Source organism: Lipotes vexillifer, unplaced genomic scaffold, assembly GCF_000442215.2.
Source record: "Lipotes vexillifer unplaced genomic scaffold, Lipotes_vexillifer_v1.1 scaffold325, whole genome shotgun sequence".
Lineage (NCBI taxonomy): Eukaryota > Metazoa > Chordata > Mammalia > Artiodactyla > Lipotidae > Lipotes > Lipotes vexillifer.
The window spans coordinates 936,340-959,653 of record NW_006799313.1 but is presented as its reverse complement, the minus strand read 5'-3'; the positions used below and the strand labels follow the sequence as shown (position 1 = coordinate 959,653).

Sequence of the window (23,314 nt, the reverse complement as noted above, 5' to 3'; positions counted from 1 at the left end):
TAACTTTTTGTTGAAATATAATAACTGAAAAGTGTGTGTGGCTCTGATAAATTGTTGTTGTTTTTACTTTGCTGCTATTTGAAGAATCAGTTGAATGAATATACTGCTATTATTTATGTACAACTCACTGAATTTTCAAAACCTCAATACACCATGGACCCAGCACCCAGTCAAAAAACAGACCACCAGCACCTCTTTCTGCGCCTTTGTAGTCACTATCCACCCACCAAAGGATAATCTCTGTTCTGACTTTTCATGCCTCAGATCTTAGTTTAGCCTGTCTTTATGCTTTATATAAATGAAATGATGCAGTGTGTACTCTTCTGTGTCTGTCTGGCTTCTCTTGTTCAACCTTAAAGTTGTGAAATTCCTCCATGCTGTTGCATATGAACAGTGAATTCTTTGTTTTTTTGTGTGGTATACTATTCTGTTGTGGTCCTCTGGATCTTTTTACTCTAGCATTGTCAGTATTTTGCCAGTGATACATGTCTTAGTGTATTTGGGGTATGTTCTTGCTTTATCTCTGTGTTTTTAAATGAACTTAAAGATAAAGGGTAAGGATTAGAACTGTAAGATATTCAGGTACATTAAAATCAAAGCAGAATGAGCTAGAACTAGTCAAACTGAAAGAATTTTAAGTTCTAGATGGAGGCCATGATCTTGGTTTTTGTATACTTTGACTTGAGATTTTTTTTTTAACCAGAATATTGACCAGATTGTGAATAGGCATATCACACTTAGACTGAAAATCTGATTTCTGTCTAACACTGTCACATTTATAGTCTGTTGAAATAAAACATAATTTCTCCAAACTTGGGTGTCCCAGTGTGTGGATCTTGATGCACATATTGTAGGACTCTGAGCTTGGCAGTATAAATGAGTAAGGAAGCTCTAAGGACTAGTCTCTCTGGAACTGAGGCTTTTTATAACCTTCATTTAGTATAAAAGGGAGGTACCATCAATACTCGAGGTTTACCTTAATATGAGAGAACTTCAAACCATTACCCAGCAAAAAGCTTTTTTTTTTTTTCTTTTCCTTTTTTTTTCTGAGGAGTTAGGCCCCTCGATACTTTTTATATCACCTGGATTCCTCAGGTAGAATGAAGGGGTATTTTAGGACCCCTAGCAGAGCAGATCTGGAGTTGAACTGGATCTTTAGTGAAACTGAGAGGACTGATAAAGAACCTGGAGACTTGATTATCAGGCTATGCTAGTGAATATGAGTACATTTGGTTGCTTTCTGACTAGAGAAAGGTTAATGAGTACTTGCTGGGCTCTTTCTTGCACACTCCACTAGATCTGTTGATTGAAGCATTCTGGGGCATGAATCTTGGCTCAGAATCTTTAGCTCTGCGTGGCTAAAGACTGGGTCTGAGAACGCCATCTGGTGGCTCTCTCTAGATACCCAGTTTAGTGAAGGGGACTCTCCCAATGCCAGGTCATCAGCCATTATAATAACCCAAGGGGATAAAACACATCAAGAATATGTTCTGCCATAGTTTCACCTATGCAGGTGAAAAAGAGTAGACCATTTAATAGTATAAGCAGGAGCAATAATAAAAGTTATTATACTAGATCTTAGGGTATTTCTAGTCAAGATGCCATTTTTAGAGAGATACCAATCATTGAAATTCCACCTCCCAGCCTTTAAATGGCAAGAGCTTTATTAGAAATGTACTACTTAGAGAGTTTGACTATTTGCTTTTGACATGCATATTTTATCCTAATTGAATTAGTTATTAAATTTCATAAGATCTCATAGTGATATGCTATGTACATTGCTTGAGACTTACAAAAATAGCATTGCATCCTATTTTTACCAGTGTAGATCAAATTAATGAGAATTCACATCACAAATTTAATGCTTCAGCCAAGAATAGTACATTTCTTTCCACAAGTAACTTGGCAAGTTCCAAAAAGATCCCTCAGTGACTATGTTCAATTAATTGTGGAGCACCTAGGGAACTGGAAGTTAAAGTAAGTGTGAATGGAGGCCATGTGGATCTCATTTTTTCTTATAAGTGCTCATAATACCTACTATCTCTTAGGAATTTTAAGAAGTATAATTTTTATAAGGCACTTTAAGCTCTTGAGGGAAAACTGTCTGTAGATTAAAATGTTACTAGTTTGTACTATACTATCCTGTTTATCCAGGTTATGGTCAAACATATTTGACTAATCATTATATGTGTTTGTTTGGACTCTGTATTTTAAGTTTACGTTATAGCAATGTCAGTAATAATTGCAAGACTTTAAAATTTGCATATTTTGCTTTTTCTTAGAAATGTTTTTCCTTCCTTTCAGGTAACAAATATACTCTAGAGACTAGACCAAACCAAGAAGGCATTGATGTAAGACAAGAGCTACTGAAATTCCATTCTACTTATTATTCATCCAACTTAATGGCTATTTGTGTTTTAGGTCGAGGTAAGAATCCTTAAAATTTTTTCATGGTGTTGGATAATCTTAGTTTTCCACTTTGGCTTTTTCAAAGTATTGGAAGGAGGATATAAGACACTTCCTTTTATCTGTTCAGAGGCTTTTGAAAATGATCTTGTTGGAGAATATGTGGAGGGGAATTTTGTTTTTAACTCACTGTGTTCTAAAAAGAAGCTTAGGTGATTTAAAATGGAGACCTGAAGAAAATATAAATTAAGAGCAAGGAAAGGAAGTATAAAGGACAAGACTGAGAGATTTGACCTTATAAAATTCAGAAAAACTAAAAAAAATTAAAAGACAGATGATTATAAACTAGGAAAACTATTAGAAAGCAACAAAGTTTGATATTGTTTCCCCTATTAAATTACCATAATTTTGGTTTGGGTTTTGTTTTAACTAATACCCATTATGAGGAGAGGTGCTCTTTTGTATTTGTGGTGTATACAATTTATGCAATTCCTCCACACTTTCTGGAGGACAGTTTAACAAGATACATCACCCTAAAAAGTACATTTTTACTTCGAGAAGTGCAATCTAAGGAAAGAATCAGAGTTGTTCCAGGTGATGTACAAGGATGTTTCAGTATAGTATTTATTAGTGAAAAGTTAGATGCAAGCCAAATGTTCATTAACAGAAGATTGGTTAAATAGTGATGTTATAGGTATATAATAGAGCATCTTATAGGAAATAGCATCCCTTCTCCCACTTGTCTCCCCGCACCTGCTTTATTTTTCTTTAAAACATTTATCACCACCTGAAATATTAAATATTCTTTATTGTTGTCTGCTGTACCAGAATGTAAGTTACTTGAGAATAGAAACTGTTTTGTTCACTGCTTTGTCTGGTTTAGTGCTGGACACATCATAAGTACTCAGTAAGTAAATATTGAATGAATAAATAGTTTCATGACAGTGTTTTCATAACTTGGGAAAATTTTGTATTAAATAGAAAACAGAAGCACTCTATAAAAAGCACTGTGTGCTATCTGATCCCACTTGGGGATTTCTAAAAAATTCTAATAGACATAAATGGGAGACATGAGACAAAGTAGAAAAACATACCAGAAATTTAATAATGTGGTATAGTAGTTAAGAACTCATGCTCTAGAGTCTGAGAGCTTGGGTTTGAATTCCTAATACACCACCTACTCAGTATATAGTGGCTATGAGCTAACAAAGTTACTTCAGTTCTCTGCACTTCAGTTTTTGCATTTGTAAAATGGAGGTGGTACCTCATACCTGTTATGAAGTTTAATAGAGATAATGCAGAAAAAGTGCATAGTGCCTGGCAACACAGTAAATGCTCCATAAATGGTAGCTACTTTCAGAATTCCATAATCATGAGCTTATGGGAGACTTGTTTTCTTCTTTTGTTTTTGGTTTTGTTTTTTTGCTTTTGTTTTTCAAAGTATTCTGCTATTGACAAATGTTATTTTTGTGGGTAGAAAATAAAAAACTATATATATTTTAACTTGGTAATAGGAACAAGGATATAAAATGGGTCCAAGGAGTAAGGCTAATAAAAAGTGTATGTTATAATCCTGTGTGCTTTCTAAAGGTAGGTAGATCTATAGAGTGTTAAAAAATATCACTTGGTATTTAGAGCCTAATCCTGGGAGTAGGTTTCTAAGCTGTGTTTTTGGACATGTCATCTTGAGATAAAACACATGATTTCAATAAACACTTATTAGGCAAGTAATAATGACAACAGATGACACATACGTAAGCCCTGCCCTCAGTGTTCTTGGTTTAGTGGAAATGACAGAACAAGCATCTGAAAGAGACAAAGAGTTTCTTTGTTCCAGTTCCCTCTCCCAGTGTGACTGACCTCCTGTGCTCAGCTCAGTGGATTTGATGACATGTCTGGGAGAAGTGTCCTTACAGTACAGTGGTGTGTGGAGGAAACAGGATCTCTTAAAGGATTAATAGATAATCTGCTCCTTCTTCTAGGAGGAGGGGAGAGGAAGAGTAACCATGTGGAAGGACTCTGTCACAAAGGGACAAAAAAGTTTTTCTCTCTTCTCCCATGGGGTCCTCCCTCTAGTTGTGGCAGCACCAGTTACCTGGACACTTGACAAATAGGTAACTGTCAAGTAGAGACCTTAGGATTGCCAAGTCCTGGTAATGTAAAGATGAATGGGACTCAGTTCCCTGATCTCTGGTAGCTCACGGTGAAGACAGATGGTGCATTATTGTACAGCTGCCTTACCTTTAAAAAGCTACATGGTGAATTTGTGCTTCTAAAAGGAAAGGCATACCCTAGTAGAACCTTGCTCTAAAGGGCCTCGCTGTCATCAGCACTTCAGGTTGACAAATCATTGTTGACTGCCCATCTTGTTTCCAGTTACGTGTCCCATCTGTGTGTCTCTTTATGTCTTTATGTCAGTTGTCTCTGGACATCTCTTGCTCCAAATATACCCGATTCATTCCCAAGTTCACTTGTCATATAACAAGCAGCCATGGGTTGGCCTTTTATTTGGCTCTGAACATTTTAGGGTCCTTCATACATGTCAAAAAAATCAAAGTAAAAATACATATGTTTTATAAATAAAGTGCACATGCCCACATTCATAGGCCTAAAAGAGAACTTCATATTATCTATAGGCAATTCTCATATAGTGATTAAGTGCTTTTTAGAGAGTTCATGGAAAAGTTCAAAATGGGTCCTAGAATATAAAGGGAAATTTCTTATTCAATTCAAATGCTTCCTGACAGTAACAAGTAATGAATGTTTATACCATTTATAAATAACCTATTTTTGAGGAGGCAGAATCAAGGTGAGTGGTTATCTTGTTTATAAAAAGATAACTTTTTCCACTTTTTTCTTTTTAGAATAATAGTAATATGTGTGCACAGAAAAAAATCTATCCCATACAGAAAGATATAAAATGTGGAAAGCATGTTCTTCTTTATCCCACCTTATGACCACTGTGCCCTCTCCTCAGTCACTTTATATAATTTTTTGTTATACTTCCAAAAGTAGAATTTTGTTAATATACTTGGATTTATGTGTGTCTGATAAAAAATTAAATGAGATTATACTACATGGCACTGAAGTCTGTGGTTTTCACTTAATAGAGCTTTGAGATATTTTCATATCACCACATACAGACCTCTCCCTCATTAATGGCTACATAATATTCCAGTATACAGACTTTTTGTAACATGTACACATTGATAGACGTTTAGGTCATTTCCAGTTTTTATTGTTGTTATAAATGGTGTTGCAGTGAACATCTCATACTTTTGCAAATACAACTGTCCATTAAAAATATAGATAGATGATAACATAGAAGAACTGCACATAAGTGGCTATATAATCTTATCAGCAATTACAAATCTTTGCATTAGTTTGACACAGTATGGTACAGAATTATATAGTGTTAGACCTTGAAGAGACTTGTGATCATCCTACCCAGCTTTCGTGTTTTATAGAACCTGGAGTGGTTAAACAGTTTGTCCAAATAGCCTCTTGACATAATTGGTTGGTGAAGTTGGGGTTAGAATTGAACACCCAGGATTCTTCTCACCATTTTTTATTATTCCCCCACAAAATCAATTACTTAAAAACTAATATTTGACTTTTAGCAATGGGTTTAGACTGTGTCTATTTATAAAGTTAATGTCATAATCTGTCAGCTAGTGGTTTCGTATGTGCCTTTTGGGAATCGTAGATAAAGTAGTCAGTTTCCAAATGCCACTCATTATTCTATTATTGTTTCCAATATTTGTTTGAAATTTATTGCAAGATAATATTTGTAAAACAGTTTTTTAAACTATAAGGAGGCAGATATGTGTGAGGTATAATCAATATCAATACTGCATAGCTTCAGAAGTTATATAGGCACTGGTGGGATTTTACTGAATGCTTCAACTTTATCAGATGGAGTTTTAAAAAAATTCCTAGGTTTTCCTTTTAATAGTCCTGAGATTTTTCAGGCGATCGTAAGGTGTTTTCTTCCCCCCCCAGCTTTATTGAGATATAATTAAAATATAACATTGTATAAATTTAAGGTATACAGGGACTTCTCTGGTGGCACAGTGGTTAAGAATCTGCCTGCCAATGCAGGGGACAGGGGTTCGATCCCTGTTCCGGGAAGATCCCACATGACGCGGACCAGCTAAGCCCATGTGCCACAACTACCGAGCCTGCGCTCTAGAGCCTGCAAGCCACAACTACTGAGCCCACGTGCCACAACTACTAAAGCCCGTGCACCTAGAGCCCATGCTCCTCAACAAAGAGAAGCCACCTCAATGAGAAGCCTACGCACCGCGATGAAGAGTAGCTCCTACTCGCCTCAAGTAGAGAAAGCCCGTGTGCAGTAATGAAGACCCAACGCAGCCAAAAATAAATAAATTTATTAAAAAAAAAACTTAAGGTGTACAACATAGTGATTTTATATATGTGTATGTAATCCTAAGATTTTTAAATACTACCCATCATGTGTTATAATTAGTTTAAGTTCTGTTTCCATTGTCTGTTTTCTTGTAGAATCTTTAGATGACTTGACTGATCTGGTGGTGAAGTTATTTTCTGAAGTGGAGAACAAAAATGTCCCATTGCCAGAATTTCCTGAACATCCTTTCCAAGAAGAACATCTTAAAGTAAGTGCATGTATTTCTAGTATTTTTTTTCTTTTTTAAATTTATGGACATAATATATGCCTGGTTTACCAAAGGGTACATGAACATTTTTGGAGGTTCCATTATTTATATAGTTTTTAATATTTGGTTTGTATTAAAATCAAATCAATTTCACATTTATTAGGGATGTGTATCACCAAAAAGATAACAATATGTTCTGATCTTTGCATGTTAACAGTAGTTTTGGTAGCTATAAGCTTGGCAGACTGTAGAAGCTGTTATCCAGTGCCAGAAGGCAAGTATCCAAAAGTATTGAGCTGCATGGTCAAGGGGACCAAACATGGACTGCATACCAGCTGTAATGAAATCTCACTAAGAAAGAGCCCAGGTCATTTATTTCTGTGTGGTCAGTATGGTTTTCTCTGGCAGTTGATTCTCTCCTGAATTTGGGATTTTTCCATGAAAATCGGTATTTTTTTTTCTTTTTTTGAAAATCACTATTCTTCATAGTTTGTAAGTATTTTATTCAGTAGGAGTTGTACAGAGCTAACCTTTTGTGACTTGTTTGTTTTATTTTTTCCCCAGCAACTTTACAAAATAGTACCCATTAAGGACATTAGGAATCTTTATGTGACATTTCCAATCCCTGACCTTCAGAAATACTACAAATCAAATCCTGGTCATTATCTTGGTCATCTCATTGGACATGAAGGTCCTGGGAGTCTGTTATCAGAACTTAAATCAAAGGGTGAGTCTCTTGGACACCAGCTTCTGAGGGTAGTACCCCACCTCCACCATATTTTTTTACTCTGACTCTCATTTCTCCTAAATATTTTCCTGTGAAGGAACATTTTCAGATGATACCATTTAGGGTTGATGAGAGTGAGGTGTTGGTTGTTAGTACGCTTTTGGTTTTTGCTTTGGGGTTTTTGTTTTTGTCTTTTTCCATAATTTGTTTTATCCTTCAGTATTGAGCTGTGAAGTTTACATATTTCAAAAGTGTTGTAGGCCATGTTTTAAATAAGATAGAGGTTAAAAAAAGTAAAAGCTCACATTAGGTGTTCTTTACCATCTCTGTGAAATGTGCTGAAATATTTATTTGCCTGCTCTTATCCATCAAACCAAAGGGTGTACTAGGATCACTCAGTAGATTTCCAAGATTCCTCTCCATTCAGACTCTTTTTATATAACACTTAAGCACAGTCGTCTACTCTTGATTTGGGAAATGATTTGAGGCGTCCCAAGGAAAGCTCCCAAACTAAAAAAATCACTTGAATCTTTTGCAGTGTCTGTACTGCTTTTCAGTGCTTTTCTGCACTGATTTTTTTCCAAGTCTTTTCTGCAAGAGTGCCATTCTGTATGTTCCATTGGGAACATACAGAATGAATTTTTTTTTTTTAATTCCTTGTCTTAAAAGAAGACACACATGCAATCATGTTGATTTCCTTTGAATGTTACAGGCTGGGTAAATACTCTTGTTGGTGGGCAAAAGGAAGGAGCCCGAGGTTTTATGTTTTTTATCATTAATGTGGACTTAACTGAGGAAGGATTATGTAAGTATTGACCTTTTTGTTTTTGAATGAAAATTGATTTCTTATGATTTACTTTTATTAACTTATGCTGTGGATCTGTTTTTTGCTGTAAAGCTATAAACACTTTAATTCATACCATTTTATCCATTGTATTTTTCATGTATAACTTCATTTCATGGATGATTTTCCCTCCTTAACAACTGATCATTATGTTGCACTTGTAAAATGTGTACTTGACTTTTTATTTGCTCATTTACTACCCCAAAGCCCCTTCAGTCACATATACCAAATCCTGGAGGGCCATGTATGTGGGACCCTAAAACCAGTCTCAGGGAGGTGAGAACTCCATCTCTAAGAGGGACCATCTTCTACTTACCTGACTTTACCTTAGGAGTGAGCTCATTGCTTTGAAGGATTCGAGGACTGAATGGTTTTTAAGTGTACCCCTTTTTTCCAGTACATGTTGAAGATATAATTTTGCACATGTTTCAATACATTCAGAAGTTACGTGCAGAAGGACCTCAAGAATGGGTTTTCCAAGAGTGCAAGGTACTTTTGTTTCAACAAAATTTTTCTTAAGGAAATGTTTCAAGAAACAAATATATGTGAATTAATTTAAATATAAGGAAAAGGAAAGAAATCAGACTGCTTTTCTATCCCTCAGAAGAAAGTCAGCAGTTTCTTGAACTTTTATCTATCAGGGCTTACTCTATTCTCTGCCGGCCTGAAGTTGCATGAGCTGTGTCATTTTCAGATCTCATGATAAAAATTTGTAGCATACTCTCAAAGAAACAGTGAATTGTTATATATATGATTGTATTCTTAAAAGTGATTTTATTGTCGTATGTATGGAAAAGCCTGGCCTTTTTTTTTTTTTTTTGCATAAAACAGAAGGTATTTGTCTTTTAAATATTTAAAGCCTTCTTTTAAGAGTTTTTTTAAATATCTACTATATAATTAAGGACTATCAAGACTCTGAAATGTATTTTAGGATAAGAGATAATCTCTTTACATAGATAAAAGTTTAAAGGTATAATCTCTGCTTGTGAAACTTATGGCAATAACTTCTAATCAGGCTGCAGTTCTCTGAAAGGGTCAGCAGAATCATCATGTATGCAACTGTTGGATCTCACAGGCTTCCTCCACAGTTTTCCTAATTCTTTGACTAATAGTTTCAACAGAATCATATTCTGTGTTTGTTATTTTCATTCATGTTCTGTACATTCCTAAATCAAGCATACCCATTTTTTCAGGAAGTGTGATAGTTAAATATGGAGTAGAAAGTCTATAGTGCAAACCAACCCCCCCCCCCAAAAATATTTCTAAATAATAGGTGGCTTATGTCTAATTGATTTAATTTTTCATTTAGGACTTGAATGCAGTTGCTTTTAGGTTTAAAGATAAAGAGAGGCCACGGGGTTATACCTCTAAGATTGCAGGAATATTGCATGTAAGTTTATTGTTATTTTACTCTATACATTGGCATGTAGAGTATTTCAGTGATCTTGTATAAATAATATTACTTTCATTACTACACAAATGATAAAAATTGAAGGTGTAGTCTAAAACTTTAGACTTTGTAGCAACCAGGTAAAATTTGATGTGAAGACATTCTTTAAATCTTAATTTTCATCATCCTAAAAATCATCATCTGTAATATTTTCATTTCATAGACATTTTGCTTGTTGGCTTTAAATATTTTTCAATTCTACAATGTGTCAGGTGCTACTTATGTGAAAGCTATAAATCATCCACTTTTCTCCATTTCCTTTGCTACCACCCTCATATGAGCTACCAGCATTTCTTGCCTGGACTACCATCATAGTCTCTTACCTAGGTTCCCTGTTTCCCTTCTTCTGCCCCACCATAGTTTATTTTTCCAACCTCAGTGATCTTTTGAAGACCCAAATCAGATTGTTCCACTCCTGTGTCAAGTAAGTTTCCCATCAGAGTTGGAACAGATCTAAGTTTTTACCTTGACCTACATGGCAGTCTGGTCCCAGCCTCTCTCTGACTGAATTCCACGCCACTTCCATTCCACTCCAGCTACACTGGCTATGTGCCTAATCTTCAAGCATTAAGTTTACTCCTCCCTCTCAGGGCCCTGACATTTGCTGTTTTCTCTGCCTGGAACACTTCTGGTTTTTCCATGACTAGGTTCTTCTTATCATTTGGGTCTCCACTCAGATGTTTCTCCCTCAGAGAGACCTTCCCTGACCTCCCAATCATGACCCTGCCCCTTTTAAAGTTTTCTTCATAGCACCTATCACTATAATGACAGTATTTGTTTGTTTGTTGTCTGCCTCCCTCCCAATTAGAATATAAGCTCCTTAGAGAGCAGGGACATCATCTGTCTTATCCACCATTGTATCCACAGCAGCACCTAGAACAGTGCCTGGCACAGAGTAGGTATTCGTTACATACTTGTTGAATGAATGAATCAGACTATCAGTAAGTTGCTCGTACTAAAAAGCATCTTCTACATTATTTTTCTTTACTAACTGAAAATATAAGCCATTTTTCCTACACAACAACTTTCTAAATGCTTGTCTGATTTCATTCATAGAAATTTGAGTAGAAATTCTGTTTATTAAATGTATGTACTTTATATTAAGAATCCTACAGGTGTCAGCATTTAATCATCAAATTTTCTTTATTAACGAGTACTCAGTTTTAGCTAGAGGTATTACTCACATTTTTCCCTGAAAAAATGTGATTTTGTTCTCTATAATGTACGTGTGTTTAGAGGTTAACCGCAGAATCATCCCACAATATGAAATTGTTTAAAGTGTGGTAGGAAAGAGAAAAGATTCAGAAATTTTTCCAGTGGAGTAAAATTTAATTGAAGGGAAGAGGGGGGTGTAAAATAGAGGATTTAACATGTTAGAGATCTGTTTGCTTTAATAAGTTAGACTCTATTGTAGCCTTGCAAATTTTATTTATTTCTTTTCCTTTTAAAAAGTATTATCCCCTAGAAGAAGTGCTCACAGCTGAATATTTACTGGAAGAATTTAGACCCGATTTAATAGAGATGGTTCTCGATAAACTCAGACCAGAAAATGTCAGGTGAGTTGCTCTACAGATTTTACTGTTACATACTAAATTTTCAATAATGATTGGAATCTGAAAATTTGAAATTGTGAATAAAGTGCTTTTAAAGTTTTTATCAAGCATGATTACAAAAGTAGAGAGAATAAGTATAATGAAACAGTACCAAACTTCAACAGTCAGTACACGGCCGGTCTTTTGTATCTTTACCTACCCTTGTTCACTCATCCTCCCTCCCCTCTATTTATTTAAATTAATTAACTAATTAATTAATTTTTGGCTGCATTGGGTCTTTGTTAGTGCGCCCGAGCTTTCTCTAGTTGCGGTGAACAGGGACTACTCTTCGTTGTGGTGCACGAGCTTCTCATTGCAATGGCTTCTTTTGTTGTGGAGCACGGGCTCTAGGTGCACGGGCTTCAGTAGTTGTGGCACGTGGGCTCAGTAGTTGTTGCTTGCAGGCTCTAGAGCACAGGCTTGGTAGTTGTGGCACACAGGCTTAGTTGCTCCATGGCATGTGGGATCTTCCTGGACCAGGGATCGAACCCGTGTCCCCTGCGTTGGCAGGCGGATTCTTAACCACTGTGCCACCAGGGAAGACCCTTCCCTCCACTCTAGATTATTTTAAGTCAATATCTCGAACACATGAAGATTCTTTTTTTTTTAACATAATCATATATAGTAATAGATTGTCTTAACCTGGCTTCATCCTTACTCAAATACTGGAAGTGTCAGCTCACTTATCTGGTTTAAAAAGCAAGTGAGGACACCCCCTTTTTTTTTAAGTAGAAGTAAGGATTACAATCTCAGAATGCTTCTGACTGACCCGTGGTTAACCAGGAGATCAAAAGTTGGAGGAGCTCTTACAGTAACAGAAGTATTCCTGTTAGAGGAGGGTTAGCCCTAAAGAGCTTATGAACTACATGATATTTCTGCCTTAAAATTTAATTTCATCTATATTTTCTGAAGTCAAGAATAAAAGGAATACACTTGACTGGCACATACTTTGCATTTTTTCTTTTTCTCCTCTTTTGAGCACATATTTCCAGAATTCTCCTGGGAACTTAGTGATTGAGTAAATATGTTTTTTGGAAGAGTCATTTTATGAATAAAATCAACAATCTGGTAGAACTTTTTGAAGAAAAATTCCTCTGACAGAACTATTCTATCAAAGTCGTTTTCCTAGTTACCATTGTTTGAACTTTTTCAGATATATCCCAGCCACAAACAGTAGGAAAATTAAGTTAAAAGGAATATTATTGCTGTTTACACAAATCTGTATATGTGATAAAATGACACAGAACTATACACACACATTGTACCAACACCACTTTTGTTTGTGCACATTGTACCAACACCAACACCAATTTATAATCTAATTTATAATACTTTTGATATTGTACTATATTATAATTATGTAAAATGTAACCATTGAGGGAGACTAGGTGAAGAATACACAGGACCGCCCTGTACTATTTTTGCAACTTCCTAACTGTAGGAATTTATTATTATATCAAAACAAAACCTTTTTAAGTTAAAAAAATTATTTTACAATAGCAACAGAAACATAAAATATTTAGGAATGAATTTAACCAAAGATAAACAAGACCTCTACACAAAAAACTACAAAACAGTGCACAGAGATATTAAAGACCTTGTTTGTACATTAGGAGACTTGATTTTATTAAAATGTCCATTCTCTCCCATTTGATTCACACATTTAGTGTAATCACAATCAAAATCCTAGTAGTCTTTTTTTCTTTTAGAAATTCATAAGCTAATTCCAAAATTCATAAGGATCTACAAAAGACCTAGATTACCCATAACACTCTTGCACAAAAAAACAAAAGTTGGAAGACTAAAACTGCCAGATTTGGAAGCTTACTATAAAGCTATAGTACTTAAGACATTGTAGTATTGGCATAAAGATAGGCAAAGAAATCATTAGTACAGAACAGAGTCTAGAAATAAGCCTGCACATATATGATCAATTGATTTCTTTTTTATTGTGGTAAAAAAACCCCACATAACATAATATTTATCATCTTAACCTTTTTTTGGCCATGCCACGCAGCACGTGGGATCTTACTTCCCAGACCAGGGATTGAATCCGTGCCCCCTGCAGTGTAAGCCCAGAGTCTTAACCACTGGACCACCAAGGAGGTCCCCATCTTAACTGTTTTTAAGTGTACAATTCAGTAGTGTTAAGTATATTTGTATTGTTGTGAAATGTCTCCAGAACTTTTTTATCTTGCAAAACTGAATCTATACCCATTAAACAACTCCTCTTACCCTTCCCAACCCCACCATCTCCTGTTCACAGCCGTTCTACTTTCTCTTTGTGTGAATTTGACTACTTAGGTACCTAATATAGATGGACTCGTGAAACATGTCTTTATTTCACTTAACATAACATCCTTAAGGTTCATCTATGTTTTAGCATGTGACAGGATTTCCTTCCTTTTTAATGCTAAATAGTATTCCATAGTATGTATACACCACATTTTCTTTACCCATTAATCACTGGTCAGTTGATTTTTTTGACAAAAGCACCGACATAATTAAAATGGGAAAGGAAAGTCTTTTCAACAAATGGTGCTCTTCCACATGCTGCATAGCCACATGGAAGAAAAGGTTAAATAGGACCTTTACCTCACAACATTCACAAAAATTAATTTGAGATAGATCATAGACCTAAGTATAAAAGCTAAAACTAGAAAACTTCTAGGAGAAAATATAGTTTGAAAATATCTTTAAAACTTTGAGATAAGCAAAGATTTTTTAGAACATAAAATGCAGTAACCATTAAAGAAAAGACATTGATAAATTGGACTTCATCAAGATTAAGAACTTCTGTTCTTAAGATGATTTATGCATTTGCTTAGATGATTAAAATACAAGGAAGAAAAATACTCAGAACACACGCTAAATCATTTTAAGTAAGTAAAACAGTTTACTTATTTTGGTTTTCCTCAATGTACCTTATGTATTCTTAAGGAAAAAAAAACACCTAAATTCTGTTGAATTTTATTATATATCTTCTAAAAACAAAACCTCCTATCAAAATGAGGAGAAACAGCTTTAAACTTAATCATAAAACTCAGTAAACACTTTTTAAGGTTTCTTCACCTACTAGTCATGCTATCTTGGAGAGATCACTTTTTTCCTTCAACCAGTGTTTATTGAATAACTAATGTGAAACCTCAGAGTTCATTATTCTGCAAAGGGGACATGTGAAAAGTTATATAATGTCTCATTTAATTTCCTGTAAAATTGCCCACCTGAAAAATGCAATAGTGCTTTATCTTTCTATGTGATGCAAAATGATTTAGCAAAGTTGAGAACTATTGTACAAATATGAGGTAATCCTATTTAAGATTATATCATATAACAAAGATGTGCTTTTTTTGGCAAGAAAAATCATGATTTAATTATGTTCGTATAATTTTTGCAGCCCTAGATCCAGTTATTTGGCCCTGCAACACTTTCTTTCTCTTTTTTTTTTTGGCCTCACTGCGCAGCTTGTGGGATCTTAGTTCCCTGACCAGGGGTAGAACCTGCACCCTCGACAATGAAAGTGTGGAGTCTTACCCACTGGACTGCCGGGGAATTCCCAGACCCAGAAACATTTTATAGGAGTGAATTTGCCGGAGCATACATTTTACTTTTGTTAAATTGCCTGTTTCTAAATTCCATATCTTATACAGTTAGAATTGAGAACCTCTTTTTCTCTCTACCTTCACCTTTAACGAAAAAGCACTTTTTCTCTGTAAGATTGATCTCTGTGGCTGTTATAATTGTAACTGCAGTCAGTGACATAGTGCAGAACAGCCTGGGATAATAATGCCAACTGCCAAGCCAGATTGGGGTTGTTGGAGGGTAAGATTATTTTCTTTAATACCCACTGAGACAAGTTTAGCATTGCAACCAGGTAGGAAAATTAATAGGAAAATCCTTCAGAATGAAAGGAACCTTAAAGGTCATTTAATCCAAACTCTGTCAAGTATATATCTCTTCTGCAATATCTCTAACAAGTAGTTACCAGCCTCAGCTTAAATTCCTTCAAGGATGGGGAACTCATTAAATACCAAGGTAGCCAGTTCCATTTTTGCCAGTTCTAATTGTTAGAGAGTTCTTTTCAATGTTGAGTCTTGATTTACCTTTTCAAAGATCTTTACCTGTTACTGTTTCATCATCATCATCACCCATCTTCTTTGATCCTATCATTTGGTGCCCATTTTACCATTTTAAACCTACAAATACAGCTATAGAGTTTTTGTCACATGCCTTGCCTAGGTCATAAATAAATCCACTCGTTTGGGAGGAGTTATTCTTGGTAAATCCATGTAGGTCCCAGTGATAACTGTCTTCTTATCCAGAAGTTTGACAGTCTGACAGTTGACTGTAGAATTTTGTCAAGAGGTCAGTGCCTAATCCACTGGTTTATGGTTTTTAGGCCACACTCCTTTTCCTTTCTGAAAATCAGAGCATTTGCCCATCTTCAGTCTTCTGCCTCTTCTGTCATCCATTAATTATAAAAGGTGATAGGCAATGATCCTGCTGGGATTTGTTAGTTGCCTAAGCATCAGAGAATGTGACTCATCTGTGTTGGAGATGTGAGTTCATTTGAGTCACCTGGCTGGCTCACTCACCGATCCTGAGCTTCAACTCCTTTTTTCTGTTGTTTGGTCCACCTTTGCACTTTAAAGATCCATGAAGTCCTGTATCTGCTAACATGGGATCAGCATATCACATTTTCTTTTAATTAATAAATTAATTTTTCGGCTGTGTTGGGTCTTCGTTGCTGCACGCAGGCTTTCTCTAGTTGTGGCAAGCGCGGGCTACTCTTCATTGCGGTGCGCAGGCTTCTCATTGCGGTGGCTTCTCTTGCTGCAGAGCACTGGCTCTGAGCGCACGGGCTTCAGTAGTTGTGGCACGTGGGCTTAGTTGCTCTGAGGCATGTGGGATCTTCCTGGACCTGGGATCAATCCCGTGTCCCCTGCATTGGCAGGCGATTCTTTTTTTTGTTGTTGTTCTGCGGTACGCAGGCCTCTCACTGTTCTGGCCTCTCCCATTGCGGAGCACAGGCTCCGGACGCGCAGACTCAGCGGCCATGGCTCACAGGCCTAGCCGCTCTGCGACATGTGGGATCTTCCCGGACGGGGGCACGAAACTGTGTCCCCTGCATCGGCAGGCGGACTCTCAACCACTGCGCCACCAGGGAAGCCCAGCAGGCGGATTCTTAACCACTGCACCACCAGGGAAGTCCCAGCGTATCACATTTTGCTTTAGGTCATGTGTCTCATTGGATTATGAGTTCCTGCCAGGTAGGAACTATGTTTTGTTTTTTTGTGTTTTTTTTAACATCTTTATTAGAGTATAATTGCTTTACAGTGGTGTGTTAGTTTCTGCTTTATAACAAAGTGAATCAGTTATACATATACATATGTTCCCATATCTCTTCCCTCTTTGTCTCCCTCCCTCCCACCCTCCCTATCCCACCCCTCCAGACAGCCACAAAGAACCGAGCCGGTTTCCCTGTGCCATGCGGCTGCTTCCCACTGGCTATCTACCTTACGTTTGTTAGTATATATATGTCCATGTCTCTCTCTCGCCCTAACACACCTCACCCTTCCCCCTCCCCATATCCTCAAGTCTGTTCTCCAGTAGGTCTCTGTCTTTATTCCTGTTTTACCCCTAGGTTCTTCATAACATTTTTTTTTCTTAAATTCCATATATATGTGTTAGCATACGGTATTTGTCCTTCTCTTTCTGACTTACTTCACTCTGTATGACAGACTCTAGATCTATCCACCTCATTACAAATAGCTCAATTTCGTTTCTTTTTATGGCTGAGTAATATTCCATTGTATATATGTGCCACATCTTCTTTATCCATTCATCCGACGATGGGCACTTAGGTTGTTTCCATCTCCGGGCTATTGTAAATAGAGCTGCAATGAACATTTTGGTACATGACTCTTTCTGAATTCTGGTTTCCTCAGGGTATATACCTAGTAGTGGGATTGCTGGGTCATATGGTAGTTCTATTTGTAGTTTTTTAAGGAACCTCCATACTGTTCTCCATAGTGGCTGAACCAATTCACATTCCCACCAGCAGTGCAAGAGTGTTCCCTTTTCTCCACACCCTCTCCAGCATTTATTGTTTCTAGATTTTTTGATGATGGCCATTCTGACTGGTGTGAGATGATATAGCATTGTAGTTTTGATTTGCAATTCTCTAATGATTAATGATGTTGAGCATTCTTTCATGTATTTGTTGGCAATCTATATATCTTCTTTGGAGAAATGTCTATTTAGGTCTTCTGCCCATTTTTGGATTGAGTTGTTTGTTTTTTTGTTATTGAGCTGCATGTGCTGCTTGTAAATCTTGGAGATTAATCCTTTGTCAGTTGCTTCATTTGCAAATATTTTCTCCCATTCTGAGGGTTGTCTTTTGGTCTTGTTTTTGGTTTCCTTTGCTGTGCAAAAGCTTTGAAGTTTCATTAGGTCCCATTTGTTTATTTTTGTTTTTATTTCCATTTCTCTAGGAGGTGGGTCAAAAAGGATCTTGCTGTGATTTATGTCAGAGTGTTCTGCCTATGTTTTCCTCTAAGAGTTTGGTAGTTTCTGGCCTTACATTTAGATCCTTAATCCATTTTGAGCTTATTTTTGTGTATGGTGTTAGGGAGTGTTCTAATCTCATACTTTTACACGTACCTGTCCAGTTTTCCCAGCACCACTTATGGAAGAGGCTGTCCTTTCTCCACTGTACATTCCTGCCTCCTTTATCAAAGATAAGGTGACCATATGTGCGTGGGTTTATCTCTGGGCTTTCTATCCTGTTCCATTGATCTATCTTTCTGTTTTTGTGCCAGTACCATACTGTCTTGATTACTGTAGCTTTGTAGTATAGTCTTAAGTCAGGGAGCCTGACTCCTCCAGCTCTGTTTTTCATTCTCAAGATTGCTTTGGCTATTCGGGGTCTTTGGTGTTTCCATACACATTGTGAAATTTTTTGTTCTAGTTCTGTGAAAAATGCCAATGGTAGTTTGATAGGGATTGCATTGACTCTGTAGATTGCTTTGGGTAGTATAGTCATTTTCACAATGTTGATTCTTCCAATCCAAGAACATGGTATATCTCTCCATCAATTTGTATCATCTTTAATTTCTTTCATCAGTGTCTTATAATTTTCTGCATACAGGTCTTTTGTCTCCTTAGGTCGGTTTATTCCTAGATATTTTATTCTTTTTGTTGCAGTGGTAAATGGGAGTGTTTTCTTAATTTCAGTTTCATATTTTTCATCATTAGTGTATAGATATGCCAGAGATTTCTGTGCATTAATTTTGTATCCTGCTACTTTACCAAATTCATTGATTAGCTCTAGTAGTTTTCTGGTAGCATCTTTAGGATTCTCTATGTATAGTATCATGTCATCTGCAAACAGTGACAGCTTTACTTCTTCTTTTCCGATTTGGATTCCTTTTATTTCCTTTTCTTCTCTGATTGCTGTGGCTAAAACTTCCAAAACTATGTTGAATAAGAGTGGTGAGAGTGGGCAACCTTGTCTTGTTCCTGACCTTAGTGGAAATGCTTTCAGTTTTTCGCCATTGAGGATGATGTTGGCTGTGGGCTTGTCATATACGGCCTTTATTATATTGAGGAAAGTTCCCTCTACACCTACTTTCTGCAGGGTTTTTATCATAAATGGGTGTTGAATTTTGTCAAAAGCTTTCTCTGCATCTATTGAGATGATCATATGGTTTTTCTCCTTCAATTTGTTAATATGGTTTATCACATTGATAGATTTGCGTATATTGAAGAATCCTTGCATTCCTGGAATAAACCCCACTTGATCATGGTGTATGATCCTTTTAATGTGCTGTTGGATTCTGTTTGCTAGTATTTTGTTGAGGATTTTTGCATCTATGTTCATCAGTGATATTGGCCTGTAGTTTTCTTTCTTTGTGACATCCTTGTCTGGTTTTGGTATCAGGGTGATGGTGGCCTCGTAGAATGAGTTTGGGAGTGTTCCTCCCTCTGCTATATTTTGGAAGAGTTTGAGAAGGATAGGTGTTAGCTCTTCTCTAAATGTTTGATAGAATTCGCCTGTGAAGCCATCTGGTCCTGGGCTTTTGTTTGTTGGAAGATTTTTAATCACAGTCTCAATTTCAGTGCTTATGATTGGTCTGTTCATATTTTCTATTTCTTCCTGGTTCAGTCTCGGCAGGTTGTGCCTTTCTAAGAATTTTTCCATTTCTTCCAGGTTGTCCACTTATCGGCATGGTTGCTTGTAGTAATCTCTTATGAGCTTTTTTTGTATTTCTGCAGTGTCAGTTGTTACTTCTCCTTTTTCATTTCCTAGAGTATTTTTAATTTCATTTATTGTGTTGTTCATTGTTGCTTGTTTCATCTTTAGTTCTTCTAGGTCCTTGTTAAATGTTTCTTGCATTTTCTCTATTCTATTTCCAAGATTGTGGATCATCTTTACTATCAATATTCTGAATTCTTTTTCACGTAGACTGCCTATTTCCTCTTTATTTGTTAGTTCTGGTGGGTTTTTATCTTGCTCCTTCATCTGCTGTGTGTTTTTCTGTCTTCTCATTCTTCTTAAGGTAGGATTGTACTGCTATAAACTTCCCTCTTAGAACTGCTTTTGCTGCATCCCATAAGTTTTGGGTTGTCGTGTCTCCATTGTTATTTGTTTCTAGGTATTTTTTGATTTCCTCTTTGATTTCTTCAGTGATCACTTCATTATTAAGTAGTGTATTGTTTAGCCTCCATGTGTTTGTATTTTTTACTGATCTTTTCCTGTTATTGATATCTAGTCTCATAGCGTTGTGGTCGGAAAAGATACTTGATACGATTTCAGTTTTCTTAAATTTACCAAGGCTTGATTTGTGACCCAAGATATGACCTATCCTGGAGAATGTTCCATGATCACTTGAGAAGAATGTGTATTCTATTGTTTTTGGATTGAATGTCCTATAAATATCAATTAAGTCCATTTTGTTTAATGTATCATTTAAAGCTTGTGTTTCCTTATTTATTTTCATTTTGGATGAGCTGTCCATTGGTGAAAGTGGGGTGTTAAAGCCCCCTATTATGAATGTATTACTTTCGATTTCCCCTTTTATGGCTGTTAGTATTTGCCCTATGTATTGAGGTGCTCCTATGTTGGGTGCATAAATATTTACAATTGTTATATCTTCTTCTTGGATCGATCCCTTGATCATTATGTAGTGTCCTTCTTTGTCTCTTCTGATAGTCTTTATTTTAAAGTCTATTTTGTCTGATATGAGAATTGCTACTCCAGCTTTCTTTTGGCTTCCATTTGCATGGAATATCTTTTTCCATCCCCTTACTTTCAGTCTGTATGTGTCTCTAGGTCTGAAGTGGGTCTCTTGTAGACAGCATATATATGGGTCTTGTTTTTGTATCCATTCAGCCAATCTGTGTCTTTTGGTGGGAGCATTTAGTCCATTTACATTTAAGGTAATTATCGATATGTATGTTCCTATTCCCATTTTCTAAATTGTTTTGGGTTCGTTATTATAGGACTTTTCCTTCTCTTGTGTTTTTGTCTAGAGAAGTTCCTTTAGCATTTGTTGTAAAGCTGGTTTGGTGGTGCTGAACTCTCTCAGCTTTTGCTTGTCTGTAAAGGTTTTAATTTCTCCATCAAATCTGAATGAGATCCTTGCTGGGTAGAGTAATCTTGGTTGCAGGTTTTTCTCCTTCATCACTTTCAGTATGTCCTGCCACTCCCTTCTGGCTTGTAGAGTTTCTGCTGAGAGATCAGCTGTTAACCTTATGGGGATTCCCTTGTGTGTTATTTGTTGTTTTTCCCTTGCTGCTTTTAATATGCTTTCTTTGTATTTAGTTTTTGACAGTTTGATTAATATGTGTCTTGGCGTATTTCTCCTTGAATTTATCCTGTATGGGACTCTCTGTGCTTCCTGGACTTGATTAACGATTTCCTTTCCCATATTAGGGAAGTTTTCAACTATAATCTCTTCAAATATTTTCTCAGTCCCTTTCTTTTTCTCTTCTTCTTCTGGAACCCCTATAATTCGAATGTTGGTGCGTTTAATGTTGTCCCAGAGGTCTCTGAGACTGTCCTCAGTTCTTTTCATTCTTTTTTCTTTATTCTGCTCTGCAGTAGTTATTTCCACTATTTTATCTTCCAGGTCACTTATCCGTTCTTCTGCCTCATTTATTCTGCTATTGATCCCATCTAGAGTATTTTTCATTTCATTTATTGTGTTGTTCATCATTGTCTGTTTCATCTTTATTTCTTCTAGGTCCTTGTTAACTGCTTCTTGCATTTTGTCCATTCTATTTCCAAGATTTTGGATCATCTTTACTATCATTATTCTGAACTCTTTTTCAGGTAGACTGCCTATTTCCTCTTCATTTGTTAGGTCTGGTGGGTTTTTATCTTGCTCCTTCATCTGCTGTGTGTTTTTCTGTCTTCTCATTTTGCTTTTCTTACCGTGTTTGGGGTCTCCCTTTTGCAGGCTGCAGGTTTGTAGTTCCCGCTGTTTTTGGTGTCTGTCTTCAGTGGCTAAAGTTGGTTCAGTGGGTTGTGTAGGCTTCCTGGTGAAGGGGACTAGTGCCTGTGTTCTGGTGGATGAGGCTGGATCTTGTCGTTCTGGTGGGCAGGTCCACATCTGGTGGTGTGTTTTGGGGTGTTTGGGGCTGTATTAAAATTTTAGGCTGCCTCTCTGCAATGGGTGGGGTTGTGTTCCTGTCTTGCTAGTTGTTTGGCATAGGGTGTCCAGCACTGTAGCTTGCTGGTCGTTGAGTGAAGCTGGGTGTTGGTGTTGAGATGGAGATCTCTGGGAGATTTTTGCCATTTGATATTACGTGGAGCTGGGAGGTCTCTTGTGGGCCAGTGTCCTGAAGTTGGCTCTCCCACGTCAGAGGCACAGCACTGACTCCTGGCTGCAGCACCAAGAGCCTTTCATCCACACAGCTCAGAATAAAAGGGAGAAAAGGAAGGAAGGGAGGGAGGGAGGGAGGGAGGGAGGAAAGAAGGAAGGAAGGAAGGGGATAAAATAAAAGTAAGATAAAATAAAATAAAGTTATTAAAATAAAAAATAATTATTACGAAAGAAATTTTTTTACGCGGGCCTCTCCCTTGTAATAGTCTTTATTTTAAAGTCTATTTTGTCTGATATGAGAATTGCTACTCCCACTTTCTTCTGATTTCCATTTGTATAGAATATCTTTTTCCATCCCCTCACTTTCAGTCTTTATGTGTCCCTAGGTCTGAAGTGGGTCTCTTGTAAACAGCATATATATGGGTCTTGTTTTTGTATCCATTCAGCCAGTCTGTGTCTTTTGGTGGGAGCATTTGATCCATTTACATTTAAGGTAATTATCGATATGTATGTTCCTATTCCCATTTTCTTAATTGTTTTGGGTTTGTTATCGTAGGTCTTTTCCTTCTCTTGTGTTTCTTGCCTTAGAGAAGTTCCTTTAGCATTTGTTGTAAAGCTGGTTTGGTGGTGCTGAACTCTCTCAGCTTTTGCTTGTCTGTAAATGTTTTAATTTCTCCATCAAATCTGAATGAGATCCTTGTTGGGTAGAGTAATCTTGGTTGTAGGTTTTTCTCCTTCATCACTTTAAATATGTCCTGTCAGTCCCTTCTGGCTTGCAGTTTCTGCTGAAAGATTAGCTGTTAACCTTATGGGGATTCCCTTGTGTGTT

The 23,314-nt window shown here is 36.7% G+C and overlaps 1 protein-coding gene across 3 annotated transcripts in view; it reads left to right on the top strand.

Annotated features, from left to right (window-relative positions):
* Nucleotides 1-23,314, top strand: part of IDE (insulin degrading enzyme) — a 121,000-nt gene that overhangs the window by 55,028 nt on the left and 42,658 nt on the right. For 2 of the 3 annotated variants that reach the window (XM_007471559.1, XM_007471560.1), the window contains exons 5-11: nucleotides 2,305-2,427; nucleotides 6,931-7,043; nucleotides 7,608-7,770; nucleotides 8,483-8,575; nucleotides 9,012-9,103; nucleotides 9,924-10,004; nucleotides 11,517-11,620. In XM_007471559.1, the coding sequence (XP_007471621.1) occupies nucleotides 2,305-2,427; nucleotides 6,931-7,043; nucleotides 7,608-7,770; nucleotides 8,483-8,575; nucleotides 9,012-9,103; nucleotides 9,924-10,004; nucleotides 11,517-11,620 (769 nt within the window). Of the gene's footprint in view, nucleotides 1-2,304; nucleotides 2,428-6,930; nucleotides 7,044-7,607; nucleotides 7,771-8,482; nucleotides 8,576-9,011; nucleotides 9,104-9,923; nucleotides 10,005-11,516; nucleotides 11,621-15,396; nucleotides 15,479-23,314 lie in introns of those variants that run through there. The other variant, XM_007471561.1, reaches the window with a different exon arrangement.